Source organism: Pygocentrus nattereri, chromosome 4, assembly GCF_015220715.1.
Source record: "Pygocentrus nattereri isolate fPygNat1 chromosome 4, fPygNat1.pri, whole genome shotgun sequence".
Taxonomy (NCBI): domain Eukaryota; kingdom Metazoa; phylum Chordata; class Actinopteri; order Characiformes; family Serrasalmidae; genus Pygocentrus; species Pygocentrus nattereri.
Genome location: NC_051214.1, coordinates 43,673,997 through 43,692,392, shown reverse-complemented (window position 1 = coordinate 43,692,392; position 18,396 = coordinate 43,673,997). Strand labels below are relative to the sequence as shown.

The following is an 18,396-nucleotide window of genomic DNA, read 5'->3' as shown; positions in this document are numbered from 1 at the left end:
TAGTAGACCTTCAACACTGTCCCCATCAACTCAACAGCACTTAAAGCTTTCATCTTTGAGAAGAAAATCAAGCTGCTTCAGATCTGAAAACATCCACAGGTGTGTCTGTCCATCCTTCCATAGTGAGAAGATAAATCAGCACTATGGGTCTGAAAGGTTCTGTAGCTGTCAAGAAGAACCTGAGAAAATAACGAAGCTGCACACATCAAACGAAGAAGCTGCTGGTGTTCTCAGAACAATGGACTGACCACTACAGAGTCCAGACCTCAGCATTACTGTGATTGGAATTACTTACACGGCGTGAAGCAGAAAATGCAACCAACTTCTAAGACTGAACTTTTAAGAATAATATTCCTGCAGATTTCTATGAAAAACTAAAAATAACAGAAGAGTGGACGCACTACATACTGAAAATGTTCCTATTATATTAGTTGTTAAGGCTTTTATATAATTTCCAATTAGATTGATGTTTTCTGCTTTTTGCTGATGCTGAAAATGAACAACTTAAATGGACTTCTATGAATTAAGGGTGGTCTCTGATTTTTGCACAGTAATATAGGTGGATCGCATGAATAAATAATAATAAATGAATCAATGAATAAATAATAAAAATGAATAAATGAATAAATAAATAATAAATCATTAATAAATGGTGAGTGCTTGTGCTGTTTTTGCAGTTGTGACCAATGAATAGAGTGAAGATTGGTGTTTTTTCTATTTAGAACATACACACTGCCCCTACGGCTGTCATGCTGGCCTTATGTGACCCAAGTGAATGCAATGGGCTGTTGTAGCTGCAGGGCAGAAAATAAAAGACCCAGTCTCGTGGTCACATGAACTCAAATGAGATTTTGAGCAAAAAGTGCACTGTGTCCAGCACTTACTAGATCACAAGCAAGAGAGGGACTGAACAAGAGCAGGAAACACATCAGAGCTGAGTCATGACATATAAAAGAGCTCCATCTGTACAGCTGTCGGGATTTACATAGCCCACCAAACTTTCTTCCTGCTCCACAGCAAAGCTCCACAGTGCTTACAGTTTCTCTCTTGGCCTCAGATCCATTACAGTCTGGAAATTTTCAGCCAAGACATCAGTGAAGTGGTCATAGTAGGTCTCAAATTTCTTGAGAAGCATAGTAGAAAGTACCTTAGTCAGCTCATTGTACATTTCCTCTTTCTCTTCCTGTGTTATAGTGTTGTTCAAGTCCACCTCTGACACCATGTCCTCGTCCACTTCCTGCAGTGGCTCCTTCTCCAGGAGACCTGCCAATAAAAACAATTAATTTAACCGTTTTTACAGGAGCAGTCTGATTGGCTGAAAAGCATTCTGTGCATGGTGTTTTATTTATATATATATATATATATATATATATACATACATACACATGCATACATACATTCCTCCCAAATCAAGCACGTCATCTCCATAGACAAACACTGCCAGTAAATGGTTCATTGTCTTTAAACATGCCTCAGTCATAGGATGTCACTTCTGCCACAAGTTAGTTCATTAATTTCTGCCCTGGTAGATCTACCCCAGTCAACTGTAACAGCTGTTACTGTGAAATCTAAGAGTGACAAAAGCACCAAACAAACTCTGGAAGCAACATCAGCATAAGAACTGTACGTCAGAAGCTTTACAATATAGGTCTCCCTGGCTGAGCAGCCAAGCGTTGGCTGGAGTGCTATACAGCACGCGGCCACTGGACTCAGTGGAAAAGTGTTCTCTGGAGTAGTGAATCACACCACTATCTGACAGTCTAATGGATGTATCTGAGTTTGGCGGATGCCAGGAGAACACTACCTAAAGGAATGCAAGTCTGGAGGAGGGGAGACAATGAATAGGCTTCCACGGCGAAAGTTTGAGGAAGGCACTTTCCTGTTCCATTGCACATAAAGTGATGTCCAGGGACATGGTTTGACGAGTGTAGTGTGGAGGAAGTCCAGTAGCCTGCACAGAGCCCTGACCTTTGTTTGACTGAATGGACAGAAACACAGATATGTATATAAAGATTAGAACTGTCCAGACTGTGGTCTTTTCTTTACAAGTATGTCATTTTGGCAGACACTCTTATCCAGAGTGACTTACAATTTGATCATTTTTACACAGGAAGGCGAAGGTAGTGTTAGGAGTCTTGCCCAAGGGTGCTTATTGGTATTGGGTGTTTACCCAGATGGGGATTGAACCCCAGTCTACAGTGTAGAAGGCAGAGGTGTTACCCACTACACTACACCAACCACTACGCCAACTACTTTCTGCTGTTCTTTATGGATGTGAAGGCTGGACAATCAAAAAAACAGGACAGGAAAAATATCAATGCCTTTGAAAAGTTCGCTTGGAGCATTTAATAATGACCATAAATTATATAATTCATTAAATAAAGTGCATAGTGTCTTGTCTATACGTTCAAAACATTAATATCATAAGAATAAATCATGAGGAGTGGAGATGGAACGGGGTTTCTCTGACATGAGTGAGGAGTGGGAGATAGAAAACCCAGAGCAGAGCCGAAGCAGAGTGATTAAAGAAAAGCTTTGAGCGAGCAGCGGAAACATTTGCTGCTCAACTTCACTCACATGATCTGATCAAGCTTCATCTCTAACTTGAAGCCCAGACAGCCAACCCGAGGTTTTTATTTTGCACATATTATGAAAAGAACTAATTCACTGGAAAACACTATTAGGATGGCCAGCAACAAGATAGAAGGTGATGTCTAGAGGAATCAGGAAAAAGCCTGAAGACTCAACCAGAAGACAGAATATTCTGGAGAAACACAATCCATATAGTTGCCAGGAGTCTAAGCCACTTTGATGGAACTTTCTGCTGATACCTGACAACGGCACCTGGTATCGGATTTGGTGCCCCCTTTAGTACTTAGCAATGATGTTTGTTACTCCACATACTCACTTTCCACTGTTCACTGTATGACGTCCACCCACCTTATAGATCCACTATATAGGTGTACAATTACAGACCGAAGCCTATCTGATGCTTCAATTTATCAGGCCCTCTCATCACTGGTCAGTTTCTGACCACAGAGTCACTGTTGACCAGATATTACCGGGGTCAATTCTCAGCACAATGGTGACTCTGACATGGCAGTGGTGTGGCATGTATGTGGTGCTGGTAGGAGTGTATCAGTCACAGTGGTGTTGCTGGGGCCAGTGTCCCTGCTAGGTTGAGCATGGTTCACCATCCAAAAATACCTATCCAAGAATGGCTTTTTGATCATAAACTGACCACTGACGAAGGTCTAGAGGATGAATTAAACAAATTGAGCCTCAAGAGCTAGGTTACAATCTCCAGCAAGGGGAGCTACAATGTAAGCATTTCTGAAAAAGTTGCCAGTGAAGTGTAAAATGGGTTAAAATCAACCTTTTTGCAAAACGAATTCTCAAACTAAAAAAAAAAAACCACTCACATTGTGTCTCCATGGTAGCAGTAACTTCAGACAAGCATGTAGGTCATAACAATCAATCACTGAGACAGCAACACTTCTAACCACCACCTTTTGGATGTAATTATCTCCTCACACTCATGATTTAAGGCTTTATTTTTATACATGTAATAACAGGGTTTGCACAGACATTTGTAGCACCTACTGCAGGTAGCTTGAGCATTTAGAGGAAAAGAGTTCATTATGCTAAAACTATTGAGTATACGGGAAGTCTTAGAATAGGAAGATAAATGCATCATCTTCTGCCACTGATCCAGAGAGTTACTGTAATTCTATCAGAGCGCTTATCAGATAAAAATCTGATTTACTGAGAGCCCTGCAAGCCAGAGGCATCTGAAGGGAGTCTGTTCTACTAGGAACACAACAACAGCTAATTGAGTTCACGCCAGCTTGCCTGTGATTTGAATCTGAGGCACTGCAGAGTGAGTAAAAAGGGGAAGATAACCAAAGCTATTCCATTTAAATGGAAGACTTTAATGAAAAGAAAGATGAATCAAGAATCTACACCATATGTTAAAAAGTTTGTAGATCCAACATTTCGTCTGAAATCAAGGGAGTTTGTCCCACTTTGCTGCAGTAACAGCCTTCACTCTTCTGGGAAAGCCTTACACTAGATGTTGCAACACTGCTCTGAAGATTTGATTGCATTCAGCCACAGAATATTAGTGAGGTCAGGTCCTGGTGTTAGATGATTAGTTTCCAATCCGACAAGGACTGAACGATTAATCGTGTTTATATCTAAATCACAATTTGAATGTGTTCAATTTTCAAATCATAAGAGCTGCAGTTTTGAATTATTTTAACGTCTTTCAAAGTTAAGTGTGGGAAATGTAGTCTAATAAGGAATAAGTGAACGGGGCGTGAGTACTCCTCCTACTGTGTGAGATGTCAGTATTCAAATACTAAAATCATTATTTAGGTTTTTGTCGCGTTTCATCACAAGAAGACGAAGATTAAACGTACAGACTAACAATTCAGCAAAGCGCTGATTAACTGGACTTTAAAATTTTTGTATTTTGCTTGCATTTGTGAGTCTGTATATACACGGGGCTGCTCTGAAACACAAGCAGCCATATGCGAGTCCATTGCCAAGGACACGTTGTTAAGGATGTGACTGAGGAGATGTAGCATAGCTCTATTGTCAACTAGGCTAAATACTCTAAACAATTTCAGCTACATCCAGTAAGAGTGGAAATGTACAGTAGTTCTCATAAGAACTACAGCATATTTTGACTGAGGAGAAAATATGGCACAACCGAACACATTTTGTAAAATAATGTTAAAAATATTTAAGTTGGAATAATGATGGTTTTATTCAAACAGTATGTACATCTCTGCTACAAATGAACACTTGAACTTTGTTTCTACCACCTACTGTTCATGTACAATTTCACCAAAAATGAAAGGACGAATCGCTCTGAACTTTCACAGGAGACCGTGGCTAGGAAAACATGGCCGGAAGCTCACGGTGCCTGACCTTGTATAACATAAAAACTCTGTGTCTAATTGTGCCCCTCGTTAGGTTGTTCCCCGCGCTCCGCTACCTCTTATAGAAATGAGTCTCCATCAGCACCCAGTGCTGCACCAGTTAACTGCACTTTTGACTCATCTAAAGAGTCAGCTTCTGTTTAATCCCATACAAAAACGACAGATTTCTCTGGCCTTTCTTGCAATAATAATAAACAATAATAATAATAATGTAATCAAACGTATTCATTTGCCTGATGCTTCATTGTTGCGCTAGTCTCTTAACATCAGTGATACCACCTAAAAGAGGAATCCTCAAGCTTTAGCCGTACATTGGTTTTGACTGAAGTACCCTTTTTTGGGTGGTTTTCATGTTGTTCCTTTACTGGTCCACCTTCCTACTAAGAACACAGTTCATAAACTGCATGTGTACGAGTCCAATCACAAGCAAACAATCATCTATGTGCAGTGCACATGACACCATAACCACAACTGATAGCTTGAGGCACTAGGTTCAGTGTTCAAGCCTCATGCCAGGAAAACTGGATATGGCGTTTTTCTTGGCAGAAGCCTAGAGGTTAATTCAATATTTGAAAATTGATCATTTAAATTGTAATACTGATTAAAATTGTGATGTAGGTACTGGATAGAGCACAATCACACTAGAGAATGCAGTTGCACTCCTCCACAACCCAGCGCTGGGGGCTTTATATCCCTCCAGCCGACACTTAGGGTTGGGCATGGTACCCTTAGAAGCTGCTTCAGAGCATCCCATTCTATCCCATTCCCCCCATTGGGAATGCTTTAAAAAGCTTGACTATACAAACTGCATGTGTGCAATTGTTAGCACCTTAAAGTAGCTGAACTCTCTAATTAAAAATGCTGTCTGGATACTTTTGAACATATATCGCAGCTTCAATACAACTATGATGCTTTCTGTTCGAACTGTAGCACATGCTGTATGTCTGTACTGTCTGTTCTGTACATGCTGTACTGTCTGTTCAGACAGTAGGCTTATCCACTGATTCAGTGCACGATGAAATCTCGAGTATGACCTCAGTTTGATTGAATTAGATGACTTTGGTACATTTTCTAATGACTTTATAACTCGAATGGCTGCTTTCCCATATGTGGACTAAGGCTAGTCCCAGACTAAATTGCAGTGCCAGTTTTAAATCCTAATAAGAATTATTTTTTAGTCTAGGATTAGGCTTAATCTGGGTCTGAGAAACTGTCCCTAAGGGCCCATATGTGGGTTAACACTTCCTCACTCCCTTAATTGCATAACTTACATATAAGTTACAAAGCAATTACTGAATAATAAGCAATTTAAGACTTATGTACAAATAAAGCAATAAACTGGTCTTAGTTCCTCTTTATTTAGGTGTCTCTGTCAGACAGACTTTCCACATGAGATGCAGACTTTACTCAGTTGCTCTGAATTCCTTCACCATCGCTTTACTCACTGATTATGTTAGGCAGTAAAAGCACATCACAAGCCTCGTGCCTCACTCTAATCAGTTCAGCTAACATAATGAGTGACTAGAAGTCAGAGACGTGACTCTGGTTTCCTCTTTGCTTCTGGACAACAACATTCTTTCAGATCAACACCACACCTGATCCAACTCAGTGGCTAATTTTCAAGCTCTAGTGCAGAGAATACCACTTAAATACATCTTAAGTTGAAGGGCACTGAACATCTAGGCTTGCTTTTATAAAGACTTATTTCTGTGGAGTTTGTATGTAATGGTGTTAGAACTTCTGCTCTTGAAGTCTTAACCAAAGTGAGAGCTCGCTTAGCTTTATCTACCTAGATACCACATAGGAAAAAGAATTGTCTACTCTGAATTTCAAGGGTTTTGTTTCCATTCTGTACATCACAATGACAAAGGAGTATATACAGTAATACAGACATGTATTTTTAGATCCCAGATTCCTGTGATAATACCTGAGCTAATGATATGAAATGCCATCTTACAGCTCTAATGTGATTTGGTCTGAGAGGAAATATCCAATAAAGTTCACTCCCGGTCTGTGGTGTCATCCATTTGGCTATGACGAATCAATGCTCAGACTGTTTTAGACAATAGAAGTTTAAACTGCTTTGTAACCGTGTTTACTCTTTCATTGTCAATAGTAAAAGTACGTTGCTAAGCAACTTCGTTTTCCCAGACACAATCTGTCCAATTAGGAGACCTCATGAATTCAGTTTCTCTAGTCTATTTAAGGCTCCCAGGCAAAAGTCAAGCCTTGAGGGACAAAGAATAGATCATATACATCTCCAACGTCTCAAACAAAACCCTTTTCACTTGCCACCAAAAACACTTCCCTACTGGCCACTGTCGCTCTATCCAGCTCTGTTCTGCCATGTAATTTAAAAAAAATTTAAAAATTCCAAAAACCAACCAGCTAACGCAAATACCCTGTGTCCCAACTCCAGGAACTATGTACTATATTCTTACACTACACACTATGCATTTTACTATTTCATATTTGGATTTTTGTGGGGTCGTACTGTAAATTTAACACTAAATGGAAATGACAAACTTCTACACTGATACTAGTACACTGGATCTCACACCTAGGTTAGGAGTTAGATAATGCTAGGATGTTAAACAAAAAATGCCTATTTACAAATATACCATTTCCAAACCATTAGCCACATACTGTGAATAGCCTAAGGCAAATAATATTGTGTAGAAATTAGTGACAATCCAAGACTATCAGAGCTAGGCCTCCGCTAGCACCCCATGTGGGATTTTTATATTGTCCTAGCACTAACGGTGTTGCGCATTACCTGTATTTGATCTGTATTATTTGTGGCAATTTATTTGCTTTGTTACTTATACAGCTGACAAAAACTAACCAAAAAAAGTTTGAATAGTTAGGCTACTGCTGGTGTTCAACGTGATGTATCTGCACCTTTTCAGAATTATGTCCTGAATGTCCCACCCATTAAAACATGAAAGCTCCAAATTGTGTTAATGACAAATCAGAAGCACTTCTGTCTCAACTTCTCAACTTCTAACCTTTCAGAAGGCCCAGAGTGATGTTCTTCTCACAAAATTGGTCCCACCCATTAGAAATCAAAATGTGATTGGTTTATTCCTCTGAGAGTTGCTAATTATGCTGGCGGAGCTCCTGAAGTTCTAACCAAAGAGAGCTCGCTTGGCTGTAACTACGTAGATATCACAGGGAAAAAAGCCATGATTGGACAATTTCTCATTGGACATTTTACAATTTTAACACTTTTGTTTCCAACAAAAACCTACCAATGAAACAAGAGTAATACTACAATACTTGGACAGTTTAGATACAATAAGAATTATGAATATATTAATTAAAAATGAGATAAGATTTACAGAAATGTATGTTTTAGTTCACAAAAATAATCACATCTTCTCTGAAGGCCTAAAGGCTCATGATTCACCTCTGTTACAAATACAGTCAGTTAAGGACAAAGAAAAACTTCAAACGTCCTCTGATGGCTCCGCCCATTCTGCTGTACAGTACATACACCTCTGAAGTCATGCGTTATTCTGTATTCAGCATGTTGCCCAAATATAAAGAACTCCAGGTTGAAGCATATGACTGGCATTTTAAAAAAAATCATCGGTGTGTTTTGTCCTGTGTAGATTACCCTACTGTCTCCCCACTGGAGGGCCAGGATTACAAAGTTCATAAATACTCCAAACAATACTACAACTGCTGTGTACGCACTGCTACCAAACTAACACTCCAGTGCGCTGAGATGACGTTGCAGGAAAGTCAGTCTACTATTAAACTTAAATGCCGTTATATAACATCAGCTACTGCCAAAGCAACTTAACTACCACTTCTGACAAAGCCTGCTGGTTTGTGTGGGGTATTTTTGTCAGGATGCCACAGTTTATGATGTCAATTCAATGCGTAACAGAGTAGCAAGCTTGTAGCAATATGTGTAATTCAGAAAAATCAGCAACATTTGAAGGAAAAATATTCATATGACATGACAAAAAAACCTTATTGTTCATCACTCATAGAGAAAAACAGCTTAGACCCACAGATCCGAGTTACTACAGGACTTCATTTTTCAGCAGTTCTAGGAATAGTAGTGCTTACAGTACATTATATACACTGAAAGTATATTAGTACACTGCAGAAGTACTCAATTTGAGACCCAGAGAAAGAAACCTACTTTCCCACTTCAGTCTTTTTCTGTTCTGTATTTCTATTTGTGTCATCTCCATCAGAATGCATTTTGTCACATTTTGCAGTCTGGGTCAGTGAGGCAAAGCCGTCTCTGAGCATTCAACGCATCTCTATCATGATGTAGTGCGGTACTTTGTGTTTCTTGCTGTGAGCTGACCCGGAGAGTGGCTGCTGTCCACATAAGAAACACAAAAGACCATCCAAAACAATAACTGCATTGTCTGCGGTGCTGTGTGGAGGAGGAGCCCTGTAAGCTCATCAAACATAATGAACACTCACGCGTTCAAACTAAAATACCAATTAGTACAAATAGTACTAATTCTGCAGTCTATAGTGAATGCAATATATTTATATATATTTAATTGCAAAATGCATTTAAAAAGTATGCGACATGAATAGGCTTGGCTGATAGTCATCAGTGACTTCTGATTACATTTACCTGACAAGTCCAATGACGATACTTAAAAGGTAACAATTGCTGCTAGAGAGCTAGACAGCACTAAATTACCTATAAACAGCCTGCTAAATTATATTAAATAATATGTAAACATACCATGTTTTATTCACTTTTACTGTTAAAACATGGGGTTTATAGGCTTTTAGGAAACAATAACTCCCCTACTGTCTATGCTGTGGGTTTCAAATAGTGTGACATAATGTCTCTGAAACATTTAGAGCATCTTCTGTACAGCTTAAATGTCGCAGTGGTTAGTTTATGAAAATAAATGACTACGTGTCTTTATAGCTGAAATCCAGAGTTTCTCTTACAATTACAAAACTCTTTTTTAATCAGGCATGGGCATGGCTTTGGAAATTACTTTCACTATAAAGCTGATCTAGCAGGGAATGAGGCACGTCACCATGAATCTGCACCAGAAGGTGCTATGCACATTTCCAGTAACCTTTATTAAAATGAAAAGTGAAGTACTTTTCAAAAGATGTGAGATGCGTTCAAGTGAGGGGTCCCAGTCATGACGACAGCTGACTATAAACTGATAAAATACACAATTTTTCAGAATATCATTTATTATTAATAATAATCGGTTCCTGCTCCCCAACAGTGAATAATAGAGCTAATAAAACGTGATTTTGGGATCCATATATTCCATAAATGATGCACTATTTGGTAGGAGAGGCTCGAATTTTTAAATGTTCATAGTTAGCACACTATCTAGGGAGTAAGGAGGCATTTGGGATTCAGCCTGGGTTTGACTTCTGACTGAACCACGGACATTTAAAGCGTGTAAGTCATTCAAGTGACACCCTTTAGTGTTTTATACTGCCCTTTTACAGTGAATCATATCATAAGTACTTTAATTCTAGCCTGTCATATTAATGATGGAGTTGTTTAGGCTGTTAGCTCACTGACCAGCCAACTTCTAAAGAAAAAAATAAGGTGCCAGCTGCTCATTTTAAACAAAATCGCAGGCCATAAAATCGATTATCATGATTTTTTAACTAGAGAGTATCATAATAATTATTTTTAGATATCACGCAGGCCTACAGATGACAAATGATTTTGGCCACAGTAATTCACTTCGATGACATATCTTCATTCAACAACCAAAGCTCCTACAAAAAATATATCATCTGGAACTAAAATGAAAGTTTCTACACAATTAAATTATTGAGATGTAACTAAAGTCTGTTGTGAACTGGTTAATAGTAGAGAAACATACTGACTCAGAGTTCTTTACAATGGAAGTGATGGGAACCAGGAGATGTGGTGTTTACAACACAAATACAGCCATTTTATCTACTATCTAATTTATTATCTACTATAAAATAGCTGTGTCTTTTGAGTTTCTATATGTAATGTTAGTAACAGTGAAATTGTGGTAAAATTGAAAAGAAAAAAAAAAGCCTTACAACAGCCTGCATGTAGGCTAAAACCTTCCCAAGCCTAAGTAAATCAATATCTCAGATGTCAGGCAGCAAATTTCTACCCGTTTCATGTGCTATTTTCCTGCGAGGCAGCTTTTAGAGCCATTAAACACTTTAGAAGTGTGGCTCCTATCACCACCACTGTGAACAATTCTAATTATGCTAAATGTTTCTAGAAGTAAGCCTTTCACAATGAACCACTCTGAATGACTTAATTTATTTGTGTCGCAATCAAACCAATGTCATCATCAATTTCCATTCTGATGCTTGTAATAAGCACTGTTTTGTATATATATATATATATATATATATATATATATATATATATTACACTGTAAGTACATTGGATGTGCATCTCATAAAGCTACTACTCTTTATTATCATTACTGACGTGCATGCATAAGATTAAACTGTATGTATTGTATTGTTATTGAAGGTGTAATACATGCACGGAAAAAACGTTGTATGTGCCATGTTAACCAAACACTCAGAAAAAACCCTGTTGATGTAAAATAAATGACAAATAAACTTCTGCTTCTTACCAACCGAGAAGTGCAGTAGAGAAGTCATGTGCATGCTTCAGCCACAGAATGAAGAGAAGCCATTATCATATTTAGATCCTTATCTAATATAGAAAAACTTTACACAACCAATAAGCCTCTCAAACACTGTTTCAATAAAGCCAACACAATGAGGTTGTTGAGAGTGTGCTATGAGGAACTGGAGGTTCCAGAGCAGAGTTTCGCCAGAGCATTGCATAATCTCGGCCTAGGCTGGAGTAATCAGGGGGGGATTTCAGTAAAGCTTATCGGACTGGATTTAACTCGGCTTGATGCCTCGCCACCACTGGGCTACTGCATAGAGCCACGAGTGATCTATGGCCAGCTCCTGATGTTATTACAACAGTGTGAGTATCAATCATATTAGAGTATACTACTGATATGGGATAGGTGAGCAATAAGGACATTGTGTGGCCGATACCCATTTTAGGAGGGCTTTAAATTTAAGTTAAGCAGTGCTTTACTGACAGATATGTTTTGTTTTTAAAACTCACAGTCATAAATATCAAATATCATAGAACAGGGTGGTGCTTATAAATCTTTGTGGTTTCAGTTTCTGTTAATTATCTCATGCTGTTAATTATTCTCATGTTAAAGGTTAGATTTTGATACATGCCAAATGCCAATTGCTACTTCCAGTCAAGTACTCAAACACTCTATGAAATTCTTTGACAAAATCACAAAAATACAATAATATTAAAAAAACAATAATATTTCATAAGATGTTTAAACATGTTTGTTACTGCAGTTCAAAATATATTGTGTAGTTTGCAACCGTATATTAATAATCAGGCTGAAGCCCAGCTGTTCACTTACTTTGTGCAACTGTGAAAGTATTTATTTTGTTGATCAAATTTCTTTGGCTAGTTTTTCATCATGGAAAGCAGCACTGAGAGTCAACATAAAGAGTTGCTAGCTACAGTGGTTAAATTGAACTTCACCTTTACCGTTATGTTGTTTCTCATGGCAGATAAAGTGGAAGCACCAGCAGCATTTTCACTACCTGAAAACTACAAAGCCATGCATGTGCTGGAATAAATGCTATTATTATTATTATTATTATTATCACTACTTTCATCATAATCTAAACAGTAGCAAATATCATGGCATATATTTCAGTTCATAGCACCCGCCCCTAACACCTACCTGCTCTGAGATGTCCTTCGTCTTCATTTGAATAGCAAAAAAGCAAAAAACACAAAATGAACTTTAGGATATTTGTAGGACAAGCGCCATAGAACTTTTCACATGCACAAATATAATCTACACTCATGCCTGATTCTACACATCATGCAAATCTGCAGAAACAGACCGAGAAACACTACAGTCACTACTGCATTCAAACTTTACATCTGTTTATTTGAGACCGCAAACACATTAGGGTTTCATTCCTCGTGCAGCCTTTGCACAACAGCAACTATAAGCATGTAAAACTCTTCACTCATTGTTGTGCAGCAGTCAATAACCAACATTCATGATCCGCCCACAAACATGTTTACAGCTGCTGTTGCTAGTTTGGACAAAGTTTATAGAGCATTAACATTAAAAACCCTCATGAGAAACTATATAGCATCTCAGTTTTGAGAAAATATTTAACGTGAAAGTGTGTTATTCATTCAAATGATATTTATCGTGTATATGTGTGAAAGATCACACTGTTAGGACTGATTCATTCAGAGTCATTTGACATGAAATGGTTCATCATGGAGATATGTACCAAGCTTTCTCTACAGTGGTGGTGACTTTATATGTAGTATTATATGTAGTATTGACCATGAATAGTGGTAAATATGAATAAAATACATTTTCAAAAGTACATATATGCTGTAATTTTTCAGGGAAGACCTAGCTTATTTGAGCAAGACGATGCCAAACCACATTCTGCATGTATTTGAACAGCATGACTAAATATTATAAGAGTCCCAGTGCTAACTGACCTGCGGTCCAGACCCGTGACCCACTCATAACATTTGGCACATTACAAAATGAAAAATATGACCACTGTGAACAATTTTGACTCAGTGATTTTCTCTCACTCTGACTGACTCTATGTACATCTTAACCATTTAATTATGCAGAAAACCGTAACCGTAATCTGATCCAATACTGTAAGAAATCTGACCTGAAACAGTGCTTACTCATGGTATGTCTTCCTGTGAGGTACAAACCAATTTCCAAACAAGTTGGGACGCTGTGCAAAATGTAAATAAAAACAAAAGCAATGATGTGCAAATCATTTAAACTCTATATTCAATTGAAAATAGTATAAAGACAACACATCAAATGTTGAAACTGAGAAATTTGAGAAAGTTGGGACAGGGGCAACAAAAGACTGGTATAGTTGTTTAATGTTAAAAAAAAAAACACCTGGTGGTTGACTGACAACAGGTCAGTACCTTGACTGTGTATAAAAAACATTCCAGAAAAGCAGAGTCTTTTAGAAGTAAAGATTAGGAGGGGTTCATCACTCTGTGAAAGACAGCGTGAGCAAACAATGCAACAATTCAAGAATAACGTTTCTCAACATTTAATAGCAAACAACTTTAGCTTTTCATCATGTACAGTACATAATATCATTAAAAGATTCAGAGAATCTGGAGAAATCTCTGCATGCAAGGGACAAGGCCAAAAAACAGTATTTGCTGGCCATGATCTTTGAGCCCTCAGACGGCATTGCATTAAAAACAGATATGATTCTGCAGTGGAAATCACTGCATGGGCTCAGGATCACTTCTGAAAAACACTGTCTATGAAAACTGTTTGTCTCTGCATCCACAAATGCTAATTAAAACTCTTAAATGTAGAGGAGAAACTGAACATAAACAAGATCGAAGAATGCTGCCACCTTCTCTGGGCACAAGCTCATTTAAAATGCACTGAGGGGAAGTGGAAAAGTGCCCTGTGGTCCATGAAATCAACATTTGAATTTATTTTGGGAAATCATGGACACTGTGCCCTCCAGGCTAAAGACCACTCAGCTTGTTATCAGTGCACAGTTCAAAAGCCAGTGTTCATGATGGTATAGGGATGCATTAGTGCACATGGAAGGTGTGAGGTGCACATCTGTGAAGGCACCATTAATGCTGAACGATGTATGCACGTTTTGGCAACATATGCTGCCATCCAGACCACGTCTTTTTCAGGGAAGGCCTTGCTTATTTTAGCAAGACAATGCCAAACCACATTCTTCATGTTTTAGAACAGCATGGCTGCGTATTAAAGAGACCCAGTGCTAACTGACCTTGCTGCAGTCCAGACCTGTCACCACTGACAACATTTGGCACATTACAAAATGAAAAATGTAACAAAGGAGACCCTGAACTGTTGAGCGGCTGAAATCCTATATTAAGCAAGAATGGGAAACATTCCTCTTTCAAAACGACAGTAATTGGTCTCCTCAGTTCCCAAATGCTTACAGAGTGCTGTTAAAAGAAGAGGTGATGAATCACTGCAGAAAACATGCCCCCTTCCAACTTACTTAGAACATGTTGTTGTCATCAAGTTTTTCAAAAAACAATGAAATTTCTCAGTTTCAACATTTGATATGCTGTTTTTGTAGTACTTTTCTTTAAAAACATGGTTTATGTGATTTGCATATCATTGTTTTCTATTTTTATTTACATTCTGCACAGCGTCGCAAGTTTTTTGGTAATGGGGTTGTAGAAGAGTGACGGCAATTTCAATTTGATGAGACTTTTGTAGATGATCATCTTTAATAAAGTGGTTCAATGGAAAAAGCTTAGTAGCCTTTAATGAAGATCTGTACTGTATTTTTCTCAATGTTTTAATATCAGTATTGTAAAAGAATAAAGCATTATCCTGCCATGCCTGGTAGTAAATCTAAACTTCAGTCCATTCATTAAACTGAAAGAATGCTAATATTCTGTAGAACCTCAGAAGAGTTGTAATGAATGTGTTTGTAGGCGGAGCATGTTTAGGCCAGTTGCCAATCAGTTTACACAAGATTTTTATCAATTCAGAAAAGCAGGTCATGCGGTGTTGTGAGATGAATGTCCAACGGCATCCATCCATCTGATATTCTACTGAACAATCCCGTAAAGCAGCTATCAAACAGCTGATGGGTGTGAATGTACTCTTAAAAATAAAGGTTCTTAAAGGGCCCATTTGACTATTTTTTAAATTGTGGTCCAATTATCACATTTGTTTGGGATAATTTACTAAAAGCAGCTGTAATTATTTTTTTTTTTAAAACCATTTTTTATTTTCACCTTTAAGACTGACATACACTATATGGACAAAAGTATTGGGACACCCACACAATATAAGAGTTGTTGTGGCATCCCATTCAGAATCTTCAGGCATTAATATGAAGTTGGTCCCCCTTTGCAACTATAACAACATCCACTCTTCTGAGAAGCTGTCTACAAGATTTTGGAGTTTGTTTGTGAATATTTTTGCCCATTGATTCAGAAGAACATTTGTGAGGTCAAGCACTGATGTTGGACGAGAAGTCCTGGCTTGCAATCTCTGTTCTAGTTCAACTCAAAGCTGCTTGATGGCACTGAGGTCAGGACTCTGTGCAGGACAGTCAAGTTCTTCCACAACAAACTCACCTAGCCATGCATTTATAGATCTTGCTTTGTGCAGTGGGTCACAGTCATGCTGGAACAAAAAAGGGCCTTCCCCAAACTGTTCCCACGAGGTTCGAAGCGTACAATTGTTCAAAATGTCTTGGTTTGCTGAAGCATTAAGATTTCCCCTCACTGGGACTAAGGGCTTTAGGCCAACTCCTGAAAAACAACCCCATAGCATTATCCCTCCTCAACCAAACTTTACAGTTGGCACAGTGTAGTCAGGTAGGTAACGTTCTTCTATCACTCGCCAAACCCAGAGTCATCCATCAGACTGCCAGACCAAGAAGAGATGATTCATCACTCCACCGAATGCATTTGACTGCAAGGCTATGTGCTTAATTTTCTCCACCTATTAGCAATGGGTGTGGCTGAATCACCTGAACTCAGTAATTAGGAGGGGTGTCCCAATACCTTTGTCTATATAGAGTATGTGAATGAGCTTTGTTCTGATTGACAGGCCTGTGTTCATACAAAAAGCATGTCCAGGCTAAAATGAAAACTTTATGTGTGAGTGGGTGGAGCTAAACCGCTGTAGGTACAATAGGCGGGTATATTTGAAGGCACTTCTGTGATGTAACAAAAAACATTCAAAACATGCTGTTTTTGGAGCTTAGTTTTCATATATGAACGAGGGAGTGAATGGTTTTAAAATTTTAGCTGTTCTATACCCCATCAAACTTATTTTAAAAGGCTACACAAATTAAATTTTCCATGATATGGGCCCTTTAAATGAATCTTAGACGTACAATTCTAGGAAGAATCATTAATATGTATAGAACCTTCATTACGTGCGGATTCTTAGAACATTAAAAAAGTTCTTCATGCTCATGCAGCTGCTTTAGAAAAAGCATTAGTTAACCATCCAAGCGAACCAAAATTGCTCCAAAGGCCACTTTATTTTTAAGAGTGTGGCAGATCTGCACTTGTCTACACATCAGGTGCATCATATTCAGTCTCAGGATGCAGCGAGAGCTTTATTTCTCTAACCCATTCACCACACAGCATGGTCTTACCCCAGTCCCCGGCTTCTGGAGTCAGAATACTAGAATACAGCTCTGGGAAGTTTCATTTCCAAATGGGACAAGAAATAAAAAAAAGCAGGTTATGCACACAAACATAAACTTACAGACAGGCTCTTCCTCATGGACTGGAATTTAAGACATTTCAAATGTAGCCAGGCTCATAACTCTTCCACAGCAATTTACTTGGAATAACTAAGTCACAGGACTTGAATTACTTTGGCTTGGGTGGTCACGTAGGCCGTGAAAATGGGTGGCCTTAGGTCAGTCATATGGTTTCCCAGATAAAGCTACCTCAAACTACCTAGCATGACCACTGGCTGCAGACAGCTGTACTCACTAATCTGTTTACATGGTCTGGCCACACAAAACTCAGCCCTGTGCCCTTTGGTTAAGCACATGTGCTTTGGGGTATAAACAAGTCCACATTGGCTGGCAAACGTGGCAACATCACACAAAATATTACAAAAGTACAGCAAAAACTGCCAAATCAGCTCCTTAAATGAGAAATGCCCAAATCTTTACTGCTATAGCTGTGCCCTTTCGTATGAATTGATTGGATTTAGGAAAACCCACAGTTACTGGAATACAGCACAAATCATGTGAACAGCATTAAAAGAAAGCTGACCTTGCTGTCTTTGCTCCATCACTGCAGTCAGTGACTGTTTTCAGTCAAGTCCTGTAGATCCAGCAGAGCTGTGTCTTCTGTAGTAGCTCCACTTTCAAGTCCTTTCATTTCCCCATTGCATTCTAGCTGTTTTCCCTGCTAAAGCACCTCCTACCAAAATGGGCGGGGCTTCAGACATGGACCAATTGCAACCAAGTACACCTTTCTCCAGTACTGACTCAGTGCAGTAGTCTGTGCTGCCTCCCTCTGGTCAAACCTTGCTATTGCAGCTGCAATTCTGTGTCTCAAGGTTACTAATCCTAGTATTGTTGATAAAGGAAGAAATGCATTAACACAATAAGACAATTAGCACTACAATTTACCTTAAACAGCCCATGTCTTTATTGTATTTCATCATTTCCCATGAGGTCCAGTTTTATGCACCATAAATGGTCATAACTTACTTCTACATGATCATTTTCTTCAATCCCCAGGAATTAACCACTTAAAATGCCAGGCTTATTACATACTGAGGCTTATTATTCTGTAACAACAGGGACTTCAGTGTGAACTAATTGACCTATTCTTAGGTTATATAATTGTGTGATAAAACTT

General features: G+C 38.5%; 1 protein-coding gene across 6 annotated transcripts in view; it reads right to left on the bottom strand.

Annotated features, from left to right (window-relative positions):
- The window catches only part of tpd52l1 (tpd52 like 1), a 39,472-nt gene extending 21,557 nt beyond the window's left edge, over window positions 1–17,915 (bottom strand). For 5 of the 6 annotated variants that reach the window (XM_037537973.1, XM_017695745.2, XM_017695746.2 and 2 more), the window contains exons 1-4: window positions 17,803–17,915; window positions 17,169–17,210; window positions 12,707–12,727; window positions 1,148–1,263 (exon numbers count right to left, since the gene is read on the bottom strand). In XM_037537973.1, coding sequence (XP_037393870.1) covers window positions 1,148–1,263; window positions 12,707–12,727; window positions 17,169–17,210; window positions 17,803–17,821 — 198 coding nt within the window. In that variant the 5' untranslated portion in view covers window positions 17,822–17,915. The remainder of the gene's footprint in view (window positions 1–1,147; window positions 1,264–12,706; window positions 12,728–17,168; window positions 17,211–17,802) is intronic. The other variant, XM_037537974.1, reaches the window with a different exon arrangement.
- Window positions 17,916–18,396: the final 481 nt, after the last annotated feature.